The 18,971-nt window shown below is 39.3% G+C and overlaps 1 protein-coding gene, 1 long non-coding RNA gene and 1 pseudogene across 2 annotated transcripts in view; 1 reads left to right on the plus strand and 2 right to left on the minus strand.

The window, feature by feature from the left end:
- The window catches only part of DBP (D-box binding PAR bZIP transcription factor), a 59,752-nt gene extending 52,080 nt beyond the window's left edge, over nt 1-7,672 (plus strand). Inside the window, exon 4 of the mRNA XM_063942740.1 lies at nt 1,100-7,672. Within this exon, the coding sequence (XP_063798810.1) occupies nt 1,100-1,315 (216 nt within the window). The 3' untranslated portion in view covers nt 1,316-7,672. The remainder of the gene's footprint in view (nt 1-1,099) is intronic.
- The window catches only part of LOC134966184 (uncharacterized), a 155,902-nt gene that overhangs the window by 50,892 nt on the left and 86,039 nt on the right, over nt 1-18,971 (minus strand). The window lies entirely within an intron of this gene.
- Nucleotides 9,004-18,971, minus strand: part of LOC134966842 (junctophilin-3-like) — a 44,045-nt pseudogene continuing 34,077 nt past the window's right edge.

Here is an 18,971-nt window from a genome sequence, read left to right on the forward strand (position 1 = left end):
TTCTGTTTGCAGAGATATGCCTGATTTCTACCTTTGTACAGAACCGAGAGCGTTCCCATGCCAAACCTTCATACTGGATTTTGGAACTACCCCCTAAAAACTATCTACACTGCAGTCTTATGTTGGCTCATAGGTCCATCTGGAAATGCACATGACAGTTAAAATGTTACTGGAAAGTCTTGCCTAACACCAGTAAAGACCACCTCCTCTTTAATGAGCGAGGGGACATTAGGACTGTCCTTATCGTATGTCAAAGTTGTGAGTGTTTTTGTTTTGGTTTTTTATCAAAGTTTTATCTATATTTGTCGATATGTGTTTACCCACATAAATAGTGCTGAAGCAAAAGTTGGGAGGTGTGCAGGTACATACGTGGCTGCAACTGGCACGTAAATCGCTATGCTTTAGATAATAATTGCATTTATTATTAAATTCATAGTTTTTTTTAATTTTCAACCTTATTCATTTAAAGAGCATAATATAAATTATAGTCTGTGTTCTTCTTAATGTGTACCCGTCGCCTGTAGACAGCGTAGTGGAGGAAGGTATGATATGGCAGCCTCTGCACTAAGTAGGTGTCAGATACAGTATATTGTTCTGCGACCCCAAAGCGACGGCTCTCAATGGATTGTATTGCCCAGCTGAAATCCACAAACCCTAGTCTAAGGCACCTCCCAAAACACAAGTTGGCATTCGCTATGTCATATTTAGCTGCATAAGCAAAATTAGGAGCGATCCAGATGTTTGGGACATGGTAGGCCAAGCTCTGATTCTGAAATCTCTTCCAGCCTTGCTAGGGCCAGTTATCGCTACCTGCACAGGCCACTAGAGGTCACTTTCAGATGGGGACTCTTAGCGCTCGCCCCGAAGCCGGCATTCTAGCGGGCGGGAAGCCGCTGTCGGGATGTGGACAGCCGCTGGTAATACATACCGAACCAGTGGCCAGATTAATGGTTGTTTTAATTCCTCCTGCGCTTTCTTTGGGGAGTCATGGAAAGAAAAATAGAATCTTAAACTTGGAGTCACTAGCTGTTACACATGATATAATTGCCAGAATTCTCATATTCATAGTCATTTCTGATCTATTTTTTATATCTTTTAGGATGAGAAATACTGGAACCGGCGATACAAAAATAATGAAGCTGCCAAACGTTCACGAGATGCTCGTCGGCTAAAGGAAAACCAGATCACAGTCCGGGCAGCCTTTCTGGAGAAAGAGAATGCAGTGTTGCGCCAAGAGGTAGCCAAAATTCGCCAAGAACTCTCTCGTTACAGAAACATCCTGTCAAAATACGAGTCGCAGCATGGAACCTTGTAAAGAACAGAGTAAAGGGGTAGCTGTCCCACTTGGTTGCACGAACTAACATGACTTCACAAGATCCTTTCCCCCCCACGATCTCTTTTTGTTGTTTCCCCAAGCTTGCCCTTGTTCACCGACGAGCAACACAAGATTTAGACGGCAAAAGGGACCCACTGGAAGCAGGCCATCAAACTTGTTATTTTGCCTTGCTTCCTCTAAATCCCAGCATTCCATCAGGACCTCCCTTTCTGCAGGAAAAGGGTGCTATGTTGACTAATAAACAGTATGGGGCATCACCAGCAATTGGGCAAAGAGAAGAGAGGAAAAGGAAGCAAAATCCGACTCTGAGGAAGCCAAAGCTGATTTTGATTCTGAACACAGGCACTATCCAATACACCAGCTAGCACTTAAGGCTAATTACTGGTACCTGACAATCCTTGCACATAATTTTCCAGTAGCATTGCATTTCTTTTGATTATTTTTTTCTATCTGTTAGAAAAGGTAGATGGATACAACATGAATGAGATATAAAAAGTGTAAAAACAAATGTATATATGTAAAGGGAGTATGGAATATTGAACATTTATTGCAATTTAACAAGCAGAAAAGGTGTTGAACAAATATTTTTTTGAAAATATTGGTTTAGGACTGCAGAGATTTGGTACAATACTATAGTATTAAAGCGTAGATGGGCAACCTCAGTACTATCACTGGTGCAAACTACATGTTTGATCTCTGGCGACATTTCTCAGCTGGCTGTTGACCACTCTGGAGATAAGTTGGGAATGGACACTATAGGAGACTGAGTTCAGTGATGTTTGGAGTGCTGATGAGTGCACATCCTCGTTTTAATGTCCTTGTTGCCAGAACAAAGTAATTCCTGCATGGAGAAGGCTCAAAATCATTACTAAATTGAACCCTTTCTTGTGGTGAATTTTATGGCATTGGGTTTACAGCCAACCGTGTCGGTCAACTGACCAAACCCAAGCAAATGAATAGCCCCCTCCCCCCCAAGCTTGTTGATGAAAGAGCTGCTTCTCTTTTAATCATCAAATACATGTGTTTGATTGTTTATTGTTTTGTTTTTTTATACGTAGTTATTTTTCAGAAGAAAATTGTGATCTTTATTAAGTTGTTTTTTCATTTTCAACTTGCGTGTAAATGACCCATCCCTGTAATATGTTTTTAAACCTTGTTTGATCTGCCGTATTAGAGCCATATGTTGTCAAGACGATCAATTTTTCTATTTCTTAACAGTTCTAAAACCGTTCTTGGCTTTTGTTATACACAGTTGTATTCAAACGCTGAACACTCAATATTTTGACCACTGTTTTAGAGCAATGCTATCATAACTGGTGTACCACAGGATGGCTCTAAGGATAGTTTGTGGCTACAGAATGGGTTATTTTATAACACTGCTGTGGTGTCCTAGCAAAAACCCAATAGTGCACATGTGGTTGATGCTAGGCAAATCTGGTGCTCCTGATCAAAGTTGACTCACTTTTTGCCTGCAGAGGGTCTAAGGAAATGAACGGGAGCATGCTTACCAAATCAAGATTGTCAGACTATATTTTCACAACCAGACACTGGGAACCCTCTTGTGTCACTACAGCATTAATCAGTGGGCATAATATTCACAGTGCAAGCCAAATTACACCGCAAATTGGTTTGCTGGTGCTCTGCATTGAATAGGATATAAATATTGTGTCAGCTGATAGCGACATTGGCCCAGTCAAGAAGGAAAGGTTAATCCGGTCAAATTTTTGTTAGAAATGAATTCTCAAACATTAACTAACTATGGGCGTATAAAGGTGAAAATATGCGTGGAACACGGTGTTATCAGCACATGCTGTGAATTTTGAAATTGTCGCAGTTTCTTTTTAAAACAAAGTATTTAATCACGGGTGATAGCCATACATTATATGCTTGCGTCCCTGTTTCGAGATAAACACGCACTTAATACTTAACCTGCACAGACCATCCTTAAGGTTTTCTAAGGTGAAAATGTTATTTGAAGTAGAATTTAAGGTGCCACATGTTAAGCAATATTTGTCACATTTAAAACATTCATAGAAGAGTTTATTAAGACACATTGCTTAATCTTTCAGTTACAAGGAGTGTGCTCATTAGTATAAATTTAATTCTAATGGAAATCTCATTATGGCATATTCCGTTCTTAGCAAGAAACTAAATGGAATATGCATCAGGTTCATTAGTCAATAAGAAGAGTAGCCACATACGGGGAATGGAAACAAATGGGTTATTGGAATCTAATTCTGGTAGAATTAAGGCTTCTTACAGTTAAAGGACTATGGCTGCAACAGTAATTCTGGTGCGGAAATGCTACTACTGTAGCATTGGGCTGCAGTCAATCACGAAACCTTATTGTCAACAGCCATAGAACAAATCAATCAGTGGGTTTTTCTATATACTGTAGAAGCCAGGCGTAAATAACAGGAAAACTACCTAAACTACCTAAATAGACTGAAGGTTAATCGCTTCGTAAAAAGGCTGGCAGATGTATGTCTGGGGGGGCATATTATTCTCATTGACCCAGATAGTAGCCCTTACACGTGTGTATGTGTGCGTATGTGATCCACAGTTCAACAGATAAATATATATTTATACACACACACTCTCATACCTCATGACGAGAAATCAAATAATTTTACCTTTATAGTTACACTATATGCACTAATTCATCCTAATTGCCTGAGACCACTTACTCAAAGTACGAAGTTAACTGATAAGCAAAACCAAAATATACAGTATATGAGCACAACTTTCTGTATCTAACCCATGTCAAACAAAACATTTCTAAAGACTGTTGTTACCATAGCACATTCCTTAGTTCATTATTTGCTAGCACCGTAGGATACCCTAGTTCTCTTGATCTGTGATAAACATGTTGAGACAAATAGTTTAAATGGTAGTGTGACACCCAACTATATTAGCCTACCTATATGGACAAAAACGAGAAAAAGAGGACAGCTATCTGATAAAAAAAATTAATTAATATTTAGTATAAATCACATAAACTGCTGAAAATCAAACTCACAATATGTAGGTTTTGTACACCTAGCTGTCTGGATTCAGACGGACCCTAGTTTTGTACTAGCAGTTCTAGTCAGAAACTTTGGGGCAGATGTATTAACCTGGAGAAGGCATAAGGAAGTGATAAACCAGTGATAAGCACCAGCCAATCAGCTCCAATATGTAAATTAACAGTTAGGAGCTGATTGGCTGGTGCTTTATCACCTTGCACTTATCACTGGTTTATCACTTCCTTATGCCGTCTCCAGGCTTAATACATCTGCCCTATAGTCTGTTATCATGCGCAAGGTATTTTGTACATGATGTTTCAATTACATTTATACATCCATTGTTGTGAGTCTACATTTGGACTCTTGTGTGATTATTTACCACGTCCCACTTCTCCAGAATCTGGAAGACAAAGGAGAATGAATGTTTGTGGAAGCCTGGTGTGTAGATCTGTAGTCAGTGTACATTACACCTTTTGATTTGCACTAGCTTATAATGAATACAGAATACCGTTGTAGAGTTTTTTGGGTTCTTATAAAATATTGAGTATGTTTTGTTTTCCTCAACTGATCTTTGTATTTTCTAGATGCTTTCTGTACTCAAAGACATCTCATATTTACTTGTCTGAAATTGACAAGCCAAAAAAAAAAAACACTTCTAAAGGTTTGACCCAAATCTCTGGGAATCTTTCTTTCTTATTTTGCATGAGGCACTTTGAAACGTAATGAGCTACAAATATTTTTCATGTTAAAATGGATGCACCTTATGCACTATTTATAGTTGTCACAAAATGCCACTAGATGACAAACTGAACGACTTGCTGTCAGTAATCGTACTGGGAGATCCTGTCTGAGGGTAAATACTGGAGAATTTAAAGACTTTTCACATTGATGTTTACATAGCTGCCAGCATTATTACCGTAACAAAGGATAGATTTGTTGCAATTTTAATGTAGTTCCCACTTTGTTTTCTTAGATTATTGTTAACCAAGCGATCTAAACCCTGGGTGCCTTATTGTATGGTACAGATTGTATGCTCCTCGTCACTGGTTCCATCTCATGTCTCCTTACGCCATGCAGACTACTGGTAGCGTGGATTTCATTAGAACCTGGCGCTTGGTTGTCATGCTTGGCGTACATGTCCAGTTACAGAAGATTAAGGATAAGTCAAGTTCTTGGGAGACAAGTGAGGGGGCCAATAGAGAGACACAAGGCTAGGGGGGCACCCTCTTAGCGCCTAAAGCTACCCTGGTTACCATAGAAAACATTACGAAATTGGACATGTTTAAATTACTTTTCAAAGTATAGGACAATCAATATTAATTGAGTGGTTATATTAAATGTAATTATGTTTATCGTTATGCTACAGCTTACCATGAATTTTACTGTTCTGATACCTATTAGCTAAAAATGATATAAATGCCAGACGTTTTCTAGAAGATTTTTATATGAAATGGAATTAAGGATCACTAATTGCAATACAAGTTGCTTTATATTAAAGAGATACTATAAACATTTGCAAATATACATTGTACACATTTTAGACTTCCATCAAAGGACGGTACAATATGCCTCTTATAACCAGTTGTTGCAAAAACAAAATATTTTACATGTGGAGAACATTAAATAAATGGCTTGCTTGGACGTGATCATAACGAAGATCAATCAGGTTTGAGAAACGTTGAACAGGCTCAAAACTGAGTGAATTTTTCAAGCTTGAAAATGATCGAGACCCTTGCACCATTTCTGAAATCCATTCAATTACTATTTGTTAATACTATTAGTGACTATTTGATATAGAGCAATTTCTATTTAAGTTTAGTGGTCCTAAAGTTATATAAATAAAATATTATGAAAAACTGATTTTAATAGTCAAAAAACAAACTCTAACAAAAATGGTCAAATTTTTTCAATGTTACCAAAAGACAAATCCAGGTGTGTTATTGTAGTTCTTATGTCTGCTTATAAAAAAGATGGTACTCCTTCAGGTGGGAAAAGCTTCCTTGAAATGACATGGGCACAAGTTAATGCTGATTCCAACCTGCTGGTGTACAATATTTTAATAATCAGAAAAAAACTTATTGAAGACAAGCATTCATGGTAAAACCATTTCATCATTGAATATAAAAATATATTATATTAGTATTACTGTCGCAGACAACAGATTTTTCTTTTTTTATTGTCACCTGGGTTAATGAAATCTGATAATTTGGCAATGAATAGATTTCCAGGGCTGCCTACATGCTAGCTGTCCTACTGAAATGTAATACAGTAGGCCAATTAACTTTCTCAGGGAAATCGGGGGCTGCAGGAAAGCATTTAATGGTCACATTAACCAGTGGAGATCACTTTGAGATTGGGAAATATATGATGGGTGGGATACATTTGAAAACTAGATTTGTTTTCTAACTGGTATCATTTTCTCCCATACAATACAATTAATCTCCTTATTTCTTCATATTTATTGGTGATAATCTCTACAATTAAATTAAGACAAGCTCAGAATATTAGATTCCCATTGCAGTATCTCTGTGGGTAGCGGGGACCGCCACAATCTTGAGTAAATTATCAAGCAAATCCAATTTTCATGCCTTTAATGAATTGGTGCACACTTAGGAGGAGATGTAGAGAACCTTTTTGCCTATAATAACTAATCAGGTTCTAGCTATCCTTGATCTAGTATATACTTGAAAATGATAGATAGACTCTGATAAGATACGGAGGGCAACACATCCACAAATCCTCTTCAGAGGGGTTGATAAATCTTCCCCTTAGATGTTTACGTTGCCCAAAATAATTAGATGGTGGAATGTTTGTAGTAGAGTCTGTGTTGAGTTTAAGAATTTCTCATCTAAAATAAATACATCCTCTTTTTAGTGAACTCATCATAATGCCTTCACTTATTACCAGGTATCTTAAAAGGCCAATAATTGTATTAAACTTTTATATAACACTACTCTCGACATACCACCTTTTTTCTATAATGGAGGTATACGGAGAGGGCCCTAAATATTTTACTATATTGGTTTTATAAGCTGCCAAATGTATGGTTATAGTTAGCACAAGAAAATATATTCAGAGAAGAGAACAATATATATATAAAGTTATATTATATAGATGTATAGATATATTTATTTTATCATCCAAGAAATATATTTGTAAGCAATAAAGTTCACAGATAACACGGGGCTCGATTTTCCTTTGATAAGATAAAGATATATGGTTTGGTGCTTGTGTCCTATTTTTGTTGTTGTTGCAAAATCATATTATGGATGAAGCATTTTGTACCAATTATTGCAATACTGTTATGAGTAAAGCTTTTGTGTTTTGTGTTCTCATGAGTTTGCGAGTCATTCCTATAGTAATTTATGTCATACATGTCCTCTCTAGCTTGGACATTATCTTTCTGATCTTAGTGCACTTTTTTAAATTCAGTAGTAAGACAGGTGTACCCAACGGTACTGGCTCCGAAGATGTGTATGTGATAGTGGTGTTTTATTAAACTGGTTGTCTTTCATCCTGTTAATTCCCAACGGACTGTACTGTACATTTATTATACACAAGAAACTTGGAAAAGCAACACCATTTTATATGGAATGAAATGACATTTATTATGTGTTAGATACAGTGGAACAATTCATAGGCCAATTATGTCTAACACTTAGTTGATACCAGACAGTCATTTCAATTTTTTTTTTTCAAAGAAAATATAGAGGTCACCCTTTTTATACTAGTAAAATATATAGAATATCCTAGTCAGATCCCAAACCACCTTTCATTGGGGGTGAATTAATAGGTGTGTGTGTGTGTGTGTGTGTGTGTGTGTGTATATATATATATATATATATATATATATATATATATATATACACACACACACGTATATATTTTGTGGTCCGGCACTCTCATTTATGCATGTTCATCATTTGGGGTGCTCTTCAGAGTATCCGGCACATCACCGGTAACTCAAATTTATCCACAGGAACTACCTGTTATGGTAGTGAGAAGGCACTCTCCATATTATATTTCATAAATCATCTTTATTGCATACAGGGTAATACTTCTTTTAAAGCCAACGTTTCGATTTGCATCCAAAATCTTTATCAAGGCATATCACATGATTCACATATACTGTATCCAGTATGCTACACGTATATGATAGATAGATATATATATATACACGTGTATGTGTGTAATATATATATATATGTATATATATATATATATATATATATATATATATATATATATATATATATATATATAATATCCATTAGTTTTAAGGGATTGCCAACTGAAAAAACTGGGACTTCTCAGTACTCCATGCTTTTAAATATGCAGAGGGGAAATTAGTGGAGTGTGGTTTTACTTCTATAAAAAAATAAAATAAAGATTGCTTTTTATTTTTTAAATAGTCCTTTAACATAATTTATGTCAACAAGGAGGGATAATGTCATTATCTCCATGTTGTGGACTAAACCAGTGTTCTGCCTACACATGTATTTGGAGCTAGTGACTATATTAAGATGGTAGTACATACTAAATTTACATGACCCATTTCTACAAATGAAATGGAAAAAAAAAGCAAACAAAACATAGGTAGTACAAGTTTTCTGTCTGACAATACACAATGATCTAAAACATGTAAAATGCATGATCTCCATTTCACTGTGTTCCTTTCATATCACTGTTAACTAATACCCAAGATGCTTTGCATGTGAGAGCCTGGACTTTCAACTTGAACAAATCTTCTTTTGACTTTCTACCTAATGACAGACAATACTGCAGCATGCATTTATTAACATTGGTCATTCTCTTCTGAGTCACATGCAACTTAAAGACACAATACTAAGTTAATGTTGAATACAGAAGATTAAAGCAACTTCTCTTTAAGTAAGAAAGCACAAATTGTAGCTCCTACACAGATACATTATATGGGCACAATCACAAGTTGTACGGTAAATAGATAAAACCAGTGGTTCCCAAACTGGGTGCCTTGGGGACCTTGCAGGGGTGCCTCGGGTTGGTGGTTGCAGGGGTGTCTCGAGTTGGTGGTCTAGGACCAACTCAAATTGTCAACGTAATAGGAAAAGTCAGTGCTTGTGTGTGGACAAACCATTGTATCCTTTCCCTCACCATTAATACAAACCTAAAGATGACATATAAACACAATTGACTTCTTTTAATATTTTTTCAGAATTTCTCAATAAAAAACTTTTAAGGGTTCCATGAAAACAATTCTGACATTCTAGGGCACCGTGACTCGAAAAAGTTTGGGAACCTCTGGGTTAAACTCATCATGCCTAGGAAATACGTTTTAAGATCTTGAAATGATCATCAAAAACCCTGTGTTGTATCTTTGTAATTTGACACCATTTTGTATTTTATGGCTACTCAGAACTGTTTAGCTGATGTTTACACTGCCGTTGGGAGTTTTTTGAACAGTACCACCAAAATACAACCTGTTGTATTTGCCTAGAAATGTTACTTATTTTTAGGTATCAGGTGTCATTTTATCTGCACCTACATGACAGGTGCTTGGTGCTCTATAGTTTTTTTTAGCTTTAGGTGCTATTGTTGAAAGTTTTAAATACTTCAGCGATTGAGTTTGAGCACTCAGAACACTTAAAAAGTTAACCTGCCCTAATTGATTTGGGAAATGTAGCGCATGTTTCAGAACAATGACAGAGTGAAGGGTGTTGGTTTAGGCTTAATGTTATGTTGCCCAGACTTAGTTTGAAGTTTATCACCATGGTTCTGATTGTGCACTGGAAATGACTGGGCCTTGTTTGTCTGAAAGTGTCTTGTACTAGTGAAAATGTGGGGACATTCTCCATTCACTTATTGAAGTGAATTTAAGTAAAATCTGTCTGTCTCTTAGTCTTATCACTTTGTTGGTTCTTATTTAAGGAGCTGTAGCATTCAGAAGATTTTGTACCCTTTAGCACAATGAGGTGAATTTGCAACTCTTTAGAGTAGCTATCATCTACACACCATACTGGCAGGTACTCAATATTCAGCCGGCCCATTAACCTTAAGCCTCAGACAGTCGCATCACTAGTCAATCAGTAGGCTGCATTTTCATATATATTGATTTAGCGCACAGAACATTTGCCGTCAATGTGTGCAGATGATCGTCTACAGCTTGAGAATAGCTTTGAGCGGACTATGGCGACAGCCACCGAGCGTTTTATAAATATTCCTGCACTGAGAGCTCACATCATAAACATGGTGAGATCCAGGGCTTTATCCTCTGGAGGTCTAACAAACGGGAAAAATAGGAATCTTCTGATCTCTTATTTTCTTAACACTGATATAATTAAGCCATTTAAGGAACAAGTGTATAAAAACAGGGATCATAGCAAGGTATTCTGTGTATTGATAAACACACACAAAAAATATAAATAACTACAAATTCCAAAGTTATATTGTGTCAAATTGCACTTTGTCTAGATACAGTAGTATGACTTGTGTAAGCAGTAGCTGCCTTTTATTGGCTTAGGTGGTCATTCCGAGTTGATCACTAGCTGCTTTCAGTCGCTGTGCAGCGCTGAGGCAAAAAATCGGCATTTCTGCGCATGCGTAGTATTATTACAACGACTGATGTAGTTTCACACAAGGTCTAGCGAAGCTTTTCAGTCGCACTGCTGGCCGCAGAGTGATTGACAAGAAGTAGTAATTTCTGGGTGTCAACTGACTGTTTTCAGGGAGTGTTCGGAAAAATGCAGGCGTGACAGAAAAAACGCAGGCGAACGCAGGGCGTGTTTGTGATGTCAAAACAGGAACTGAATAGTCTGAAGTGATCGCAAGCGCTGAGTCGGTTTTGAGCTACTCAGAAACTGCACAAAAATACTTTGTAGCCGCTCTGCGATCCTTTCGGTCGCACTTCTGCTAAGCTAAAATACACTCCCAGTGGGAGGCGCCATAGCATTTGCACGGCTGCTAAAACCTGCTAGCGAGCGAACAACTCTGAATGACCACCCTAGTGGGAAGCAAAGCTACAGCATGCAGATGAGAAAAAATGTAAAATAAGATATTTATTAGAAATTTGTAGAGGAGGAACAAGAACATTTTCTTTTTTTTTTTTTACATACATCTCTGTCACTTCCAATACAGATAACTATCCATATCCTTTATTTAACCCTCTCTGGTGTTTATGGGTTGCGTGACAGTTCAGCAATATAGTTTCCCGAATAGGGATATGTATGGGGTTGTTGGGTTTTTTTTTTTTTGGGGGGGGGGGGGGGGGGGTTGCCGTGGTCAGTGGGCATTATTTATTTATTTATTTATTTTTTAGAATACTAGAAAGACAATCATATATAGAAAAGGCCCACCTTTCCTATGTAAGACAGAAGCACAAAGAGAAGTCAGTGCCGCAGTGATAGTTAACACTGGTATATTTTTAAATACTTTGTACACAGTGGTCCTTTGGGAGCTGAGAACACTGCACTTGCGTTTAGCTTTTATAAAGAAACGTATGTTATTGTAAAAATATTCTATTTTTCTACTAAGGTTGCTGCCCAAAGGCAAATTGAATCAAATAGGTTTTCTATATGAACCAAACCTCCAATATATCGTAGAAATAAGTGAATTGTTGAGTGCAGATTCATTAATCACCAGAGAGGTGTAATAATTGTTTTAAAGAGATTTGTTTACCTTAACTGCATACTGTGGTCTTGATCGCCAACAACTTTACAGGTTAAACTAAGACTGTTCAGTAAATATCAGTTACCTACATCTCATAATAACTGATATTTGAATTGAAATAGATTTATATAGCAAGTGGTCTTAGGCCCATTGCCACACCCAAATGATACGTGTAATTATCAGTATGCTTATTTTAGTGAAACGGATTTATAATTTTTAGATTTTTTTTAAATGTTCAAGTGATAATAATGAGTTAATATTATCACTTAATAACCACATTCTGTGTTGGACGATTTGCTGTTTTGGTTTTCTGATCTGGCCATAGTCTCAAAGAGAACATTGCTGTGAGTTGTATAGCTGTACTTGTAATGCACAGACGTACAGCCAAAGGTAGAAGAGCTGACTTACATTTACTTTTGTATGCTCTGCTTCAGGATCAGATTACTAAAAAAAACAGTCCAATCTATAGCAAGGTGTCTACAAAGGGGGGGTGTAGTATGAGTGGCCGGTGATCATGCTCCAGGCGCCGGGATCCCGACTGCCGGCAGCTGGGCGAGCACAAATGAGCCCCTTGCAGGCTCACTGCACTCGCCATGCTGCGGGCACGATGGTGCGCCACGCTATTTATTCTCCCGCCAGGGGGGTCGTGGACCCCCAAGAGGGAGAATAGTTGTCGATATGCCGGGTGTCGGGATTCCGGCGACGGGATCCCAACAGCCGGCATACTGAATACCACCCCATAGGGGTGTTTGTCATCAGTGTTTCAATAGTGTGTATATGCGTGTGTGTGTGTATATATAGATATATATAGATATATATATAGATATATACACACACAGGTTGAGTATTGAGTATCCCTTATCCAAAATGCTTGGGACCAGAAGTATTTTGGATATCAGATTTTTCCGTATTTTGGAATAATTGCATACCATAATGAGATATCATGGTGATAGGACCTAAGTCTAAGCACAGAATGCATTTATGTTACATATACACCTTATATACACAGCCTGAAGGTAATTTTAGCCAATATTTTTAATAACTTTGTGCATTAAACAAAGTTTGTGTACATACACACAATTCATTTATGCTTCATATACACCTTATACACACAGCCTGAAGGTCATTTAATACAATATATTTAATAATTTTGTGTATTAATCAAAGTTTGTGTACATTGAGCAATCGGAAAACAAAGGTTTCACTATCAGTCTCACTCAAAAAATTCTGTATTGCAGAATATTTGGATATGGGATACTCAACCTGTATGTATGTATATGTATATATGCAAAAAAGGAAAAAATAGCGCCACTTGTGGGTGGTAAGTTAACCCTCACAGTTATGTACAATATATGTCCAGAAATACACTCCCTTGGTACAAAGGGTGTCAGCAGGCCCCTAAATAAAAACAGCAGTGGTAAGCTGCTGTAAAAAGTGTTATAGAAACCAAGAATATGGGCACAAGCGACCAATGGTGTCTATAGTAAAGGAACGTAAAAATAATTTTTTTATATAAAAAGAAAAAGCATATTTATTTTACACTATTAAAAACACTGATATACTTTAGTTTTAAGAAAAAATGCTTAAGCATAAGAATTCATAAAAAATTTATATAAAATGAACGAAAATATGATTTAAAAATGAGAGAAGAAAAAAATCTAAATGTACAAGGTATACATCAGTTTGCAGTAAATGTGTATAAAGTGCTTATCTTGGGTTGGGCATTCCATGATCTTTCCCAGACCAACCTCCTGAACCCAAGATAAGCACTTTATACACATTTACTGCAAACTGATGTATACCTTGTACTTTTAGATTTTTTTCTTCTCTCATTCTTAAATCATATTTTTGTTCATTTTATATAAATTTTTTATGAATTCTTATGCTTAAGCATTTTTTCTTAAAACTAAAGTATATCAGTGTTTTTAATCGTGTAAAATAAATATGCTTTTTCTTTTTATATAAAAAATTATTTTTACGTTCCTTTACTATAGACACCATTGGTCGCTTGTGCCCATATTCTTGGTTTATATATATATATATATATATATATATATATATATATATATATACACGTACTATTGTCAAAGTCCAAAACCTAAAAAAGACTATTTTAAAATACTAAATCTAAAGAATATAAATAAATATACAGCCCTTATAAAGAATATATTTTTTGTAAAAGGATTCACTCTTCGTGAAATGTATAGATTATTGTATATGGCAGGCTTTGTCCGAGCTGATCCTCTGATATAGATACACAGGTTTTGCACAATATAGGTGTTTTAATATGGATGGTTGATTTATTTTGTAATCTAAATTCCTACTATTTTGTATGATGAAACTTTTTCCTTTGTGTTGAGCACGGTTGCCTGGCTGTTGTAGTTCTCTGAGCACAGACCCCAATAGTATTCTTAAAAAAAATAAAAAATTGTATTTTTGAAACAAATTAAATATTCTAATTATGCTTGAGAACAAAAAGAGAAAACATTTAAAAAAACTGGTACGTATGTATTTTTTTGTTTTCAAATACCATTTTTTTTTGTGGTCAGAATCTGTTAAAATGGAGATTTTTAAAAGCTGTTTACAAGTGTAAAGAAACATTAAACACAATAAAAAGAAATAAAAATAAACTTCAAGGGTTGAGTGTCTTTTTTTTATTATTACAAATGTTCTTGGTACAAAAAAAGTATATAGGGGTTGGATTCGGGTGACTGGCGGTCACATAACTACATCCCATATACAGAGCTGAAAAAGAAAAGGGTAGGAGGTCAATGTGTCTCAGGTCACAAAGAGGAAGAGAGGCAGTCAGAGCTTCTACTAGTGACCAAAATGACAAAACTACATCACTATATACTGTACTACACACAGGATGTAAAGAAGATGGAATTATTACTTATTATAATGTAATGTTGTAGCCTATGAAACCTAAACTTTAGTATTAAGTATAGCGAATGCAGTGATCAGTACACCCTGAGATTCGTTTCATGTCACCCCATGTAGAGTTGGGGGGCGTAAGTGCCACTGGGATGTGGTGCTACCTCAGGGTAATTATGCATCTGAGGGGATCTGTTGGCACTGGGGGAGGGGTAGTAATGCTCCTTAAAAGTTTGGTCCTGGTGGATGGGGTAGGGTTGTAAAATAATTAAAAACAGGGCACTGAGGAGGGGGAGGTGTAATATGGACACTGGAAGTAGGCTTACTATGCCACTGGTTATCTATTACCACTAGTTGGGTGGTGGGCAATGCTACCAAGGATCTTTTGCCACTGGGTGATCTCTTGCCACTGGGGGAGTGGGTAGCAATAGACAGGGTGGTGCAAAAAAAACCATATGCATATTTCTCTGACGTCCTAGTGGATGCTGGGAACTCCGTAAGGACCATGGGGAATAGACGGGCTCCGCAGGAGACTGGGCACTCTATAAGAAAGATTTGGTACTATCTGGTGTGCACTGGCTCCTCCCTCTATGCCCCTCCTCCAGACCTCAGTTAGATTTCTGTGCCCGGCCCGTGCTGGTTGCACACTAGGGGCTCTCCTGAGCTTCTAGAAAGAAAGTTTAAATTAGGTTTTTTATTTTACAGTGAGACCTGCTGGCAACAGGCTCACTGCATCGAGGGACTAAGGGGAGAAGAAGCGAACCTACCTGCTTGCAGCTAGCTTGGGCTTCTTAGGCTACTGGACACCATTAGCTCCAGAGGGATCGACCGCAGGACCCGTCCTTGGTGTTCGTTCCCGGAGCCGCGCCGCCGTCCCCCTTACAGAGCCAGAAGCATGAAGATGGTCCGGAAAATCGGCGGCAGAAGACTTCAGTCTTCACCAAGGTAGCGCACAGCACTGCAGCTGTGCGCCATTGCTCCTCATACACACTTCACACTCCGGTCACTGAGGGTGCAGGGCGCTGGGGGGGGGCGCCCTGAGCAGCAATAAAAACACCTTGGCTGGCAAAATAGCCACAATATATAGCCCCAGAGGCTATATATGTGGTAATTACCCCTGCCAGAATACAGAAAAATGCGGGAGAAAAGTCCGCCGAAAAAGGGGCGGAGCCATCTCCCTCAGCACACCGGCGCCATTTTCTCTTCACAATGTAGCTGGAAGACAGCTCCCCAGGCTCTCCCCTGTAGTTTTCAGGCTCAAAGGGTTAAAAAGAGAGGGGGGGCACTAAATTTAGGCGCAATATTGTTTATACAAGCAGCTATTGGGGAAAATTCACTCAGTGATAGTGTTTATCCCTACATTATATAGCGCTCCGGTGTGTGCTGGCATACTCTCTCTCTGTCTCCCCAAAGGGCTGTGTGGGGTCCTGTCCTCAGTCAGAGCATTCCCTGTGTGTGTGCGGTGTGTCGGTACGGCTGTGTCGACATGTTTGATGAGGAGGCTTATGTGGAGGCGGAGCAGATGCCGATAAATGAGATGTCGCCCCCTGTGGGCCGACACCAGAGTGGATGGATAGGTGGAAGGTATTAACCGACAGTGTCAACTCCTTACATAAAAGGCTGGATGACGTAACAGCTATGGGACAGCCGGCTTCTCAGCCCGCGCCTGCCCAGGCGTCTCAAAGGCCATCAGGGGCTTAAAACGCCCGCTCCCTCAGATGGCAGACACAGATGTCGACACAGAGTCTGACTCCAGTGTCGACGAGGTTGAGACATATACACAATCCACTAGGAACATCCGTTACATGATCCCGGCAATAAAAAATGTGTTACACATTTCTGACATTAACCCAAGTACCACTAAAAACAAAAAAGGGTTTTATGTGTGGGGAGAAAAAGCAGGCAGTGTTTTGTTCTCCATCAAATGAGTGAATGAAGTGTGAAAAAGCGTGGGTTCCCCCGATAAGAAACTGGTAATTTCTAACAAGTTACTGATGGCGTACCCTTTCCCGCCAGAGGATAAGTTACGCTGGGAGATATCCCCTAGGGTGGATAAGGCGCTCACACGTTTGTCAAAAAAGGTGGCACTGCCATCTTAGGATACGGCCACTTTGAAGGTACCTGCTGATAAATAGCAGGAGGCTATCCTGAAGTCTGTATTTACACACTCAGGTACTAGACTGAGACCTGCAGATAGTGCTGCTGCAGCGTGGTCTGTACCCCTTTCAAACAGGGATACTATTTTGCGAACATAAGACGTCGTCTTATATATGAGGGATGCACAGAGGGATATTTTGCCGGCTGGCATCCAGAATTATTGCAATGTCCATTCTGTCAGGAGGGTATTAGAGACCCGACACTGGACAGGTGATGCTGACTTTAAAAGGCACATAGAGCCTTATAAGGGTGAGGAATTGTTTGGGGATGGTCTCTGGGACCTCGTATCCACAGCAGCTGGGATGAAAAATTTTTACCTCAGGTTTCCTTACAGCCTAAGAAAAGCACTGTATTATCAGGTACAGTCCTTTCGGCTTCAGAAAAGCAAGCGGGTCAAAGGCGCTTCCTTTCTGCACAGAGACGAGGGAAGAGGGAAAAAGCTGCACCGGCAGCCAGTTCCCAGAATCAAAGTTCTTCCCCTGCTTCCTCTGAGTCCACCGCATGACGCGGGGGCTCCACAGGCGTAGCCAGGTACGGTGGGGGGCCGCCTCAAAAATGTCAGCGATCAGTGGGTTCGCTCACAGGTGGATCCCTGGATCCTTCAAGTAGTATCTCAGGGGTACAAGCTGGAATTCGAGGCGTCTCCCCCCCGCCGTTTCCTCAAATCTGCCTTGCCGACAACTCCCTCAGGCAGGGAGGCTGTGCTAGAGGCAATTCACAAGCTGTATTCCCAGCAGGTGATAGTCAAGGTGCCCCTACTTCAACAAGGACGGGGTTACTATTCCACACTGGTTGTGGTACCGAAACCGGACGGTTCGGTGAGACCCATTTTAAATTTGAAATCCTTGAACACATACATTCAAAAATTCAAGTTCAAGATGGAATCGCTCAGGGCGGTTATTGCAAGCCTGGAGGGGGATTACATGGTATCCCTGGACATCAAGGGTGCTTACCTACATGTCCCCATTTACCATCCTCATCAGGAGTACCTCAGATTTGTGGTACAGGATTGCCATTACCAATTCCAATCACTGCCGTTTGGACTGTCCACGGCACCGAGGGTCTTTACCAAGGTAATGGCAGAAATGATGATACTCCTTCGAAAAAAGGGAGTTTTAATTATCCCGTACTTGGACGATCTCCTTATAAAGGCGAGGTCCAAGGAGCAGTTGTTGGTCGGAGTAGCACTATCTCGGGAAGTGCTACAACAGCACGGATGGATTTTATACATTCCAAAGTCACAGCTGGTTCCTACCACACACCTACTGTTCCTGGGGATGGTTCTGGACACAGAACAGAAAAAAGTGTTTCTCCTGCAGGAGAAAGCCAAGGAGCTGTCATCTCTAGTCAGAGACCTCCTGAAACCAAAACAGGTATCGGTGCATCACTGCACACGAGTCCTGGGAAAAATGGTAGCTTCTTGCGAAGCAAAATTCCATTCGGCAGGTTCCATACAAGAACCTTTTAGTGGGACCTCTTGAACAAGTGGTCGGGATCGCATCTTCAGATGCATCGGCTGATAACCCTGTCTCCAAGGACCAGGGTATCGCTACTGTGGTGGCTGCAGAGTGCTCATCTTCAAGATGGCCGCAGATTCGGCATACAGGACTGGGTCCTGGTAACCATGGATGCCAGCCTTCGAGGCTGGGGGGCAGTCACACAGGGAAGAAACTTCCAAGGACTTTGGTCAAGTCAGGAGTCGTCCCTACACATAAATATTCTGGAACTGAGGGACATTTACAATGCCCTAAGTCTGGCAAGGCCTCTGCTTCAAAACCAGCCGGTACTGATCCAATCAGACAACATCACGGCAGTCGCCCATGTAAACCGACAGGGCGGCACAAGAAGCAGGATGGCGATGGCAGAAGCCACAAGGATTCTCCGATGGGCGGAAAATCACGTCTTAGCGCTGTCAGCAGTGTTCATTCCGGGAGTGGACAACTGGGAAGCAGACT

Source organism: Pseudophryne corroboree, chromosome 10, assembly GCF_028390025.1.
Source record: "Pseudophryne corroboree isolate aPseCor3 chromosome 10, aPseCor3.hap2, whole genome shotgun sequence".
Lineage (NCBI taxonomy): Eukaryota > Metazoa > Chordata > Amphibia > Anura > Myobatrachidae > Pseudophryne > Pseudophryne corroboree.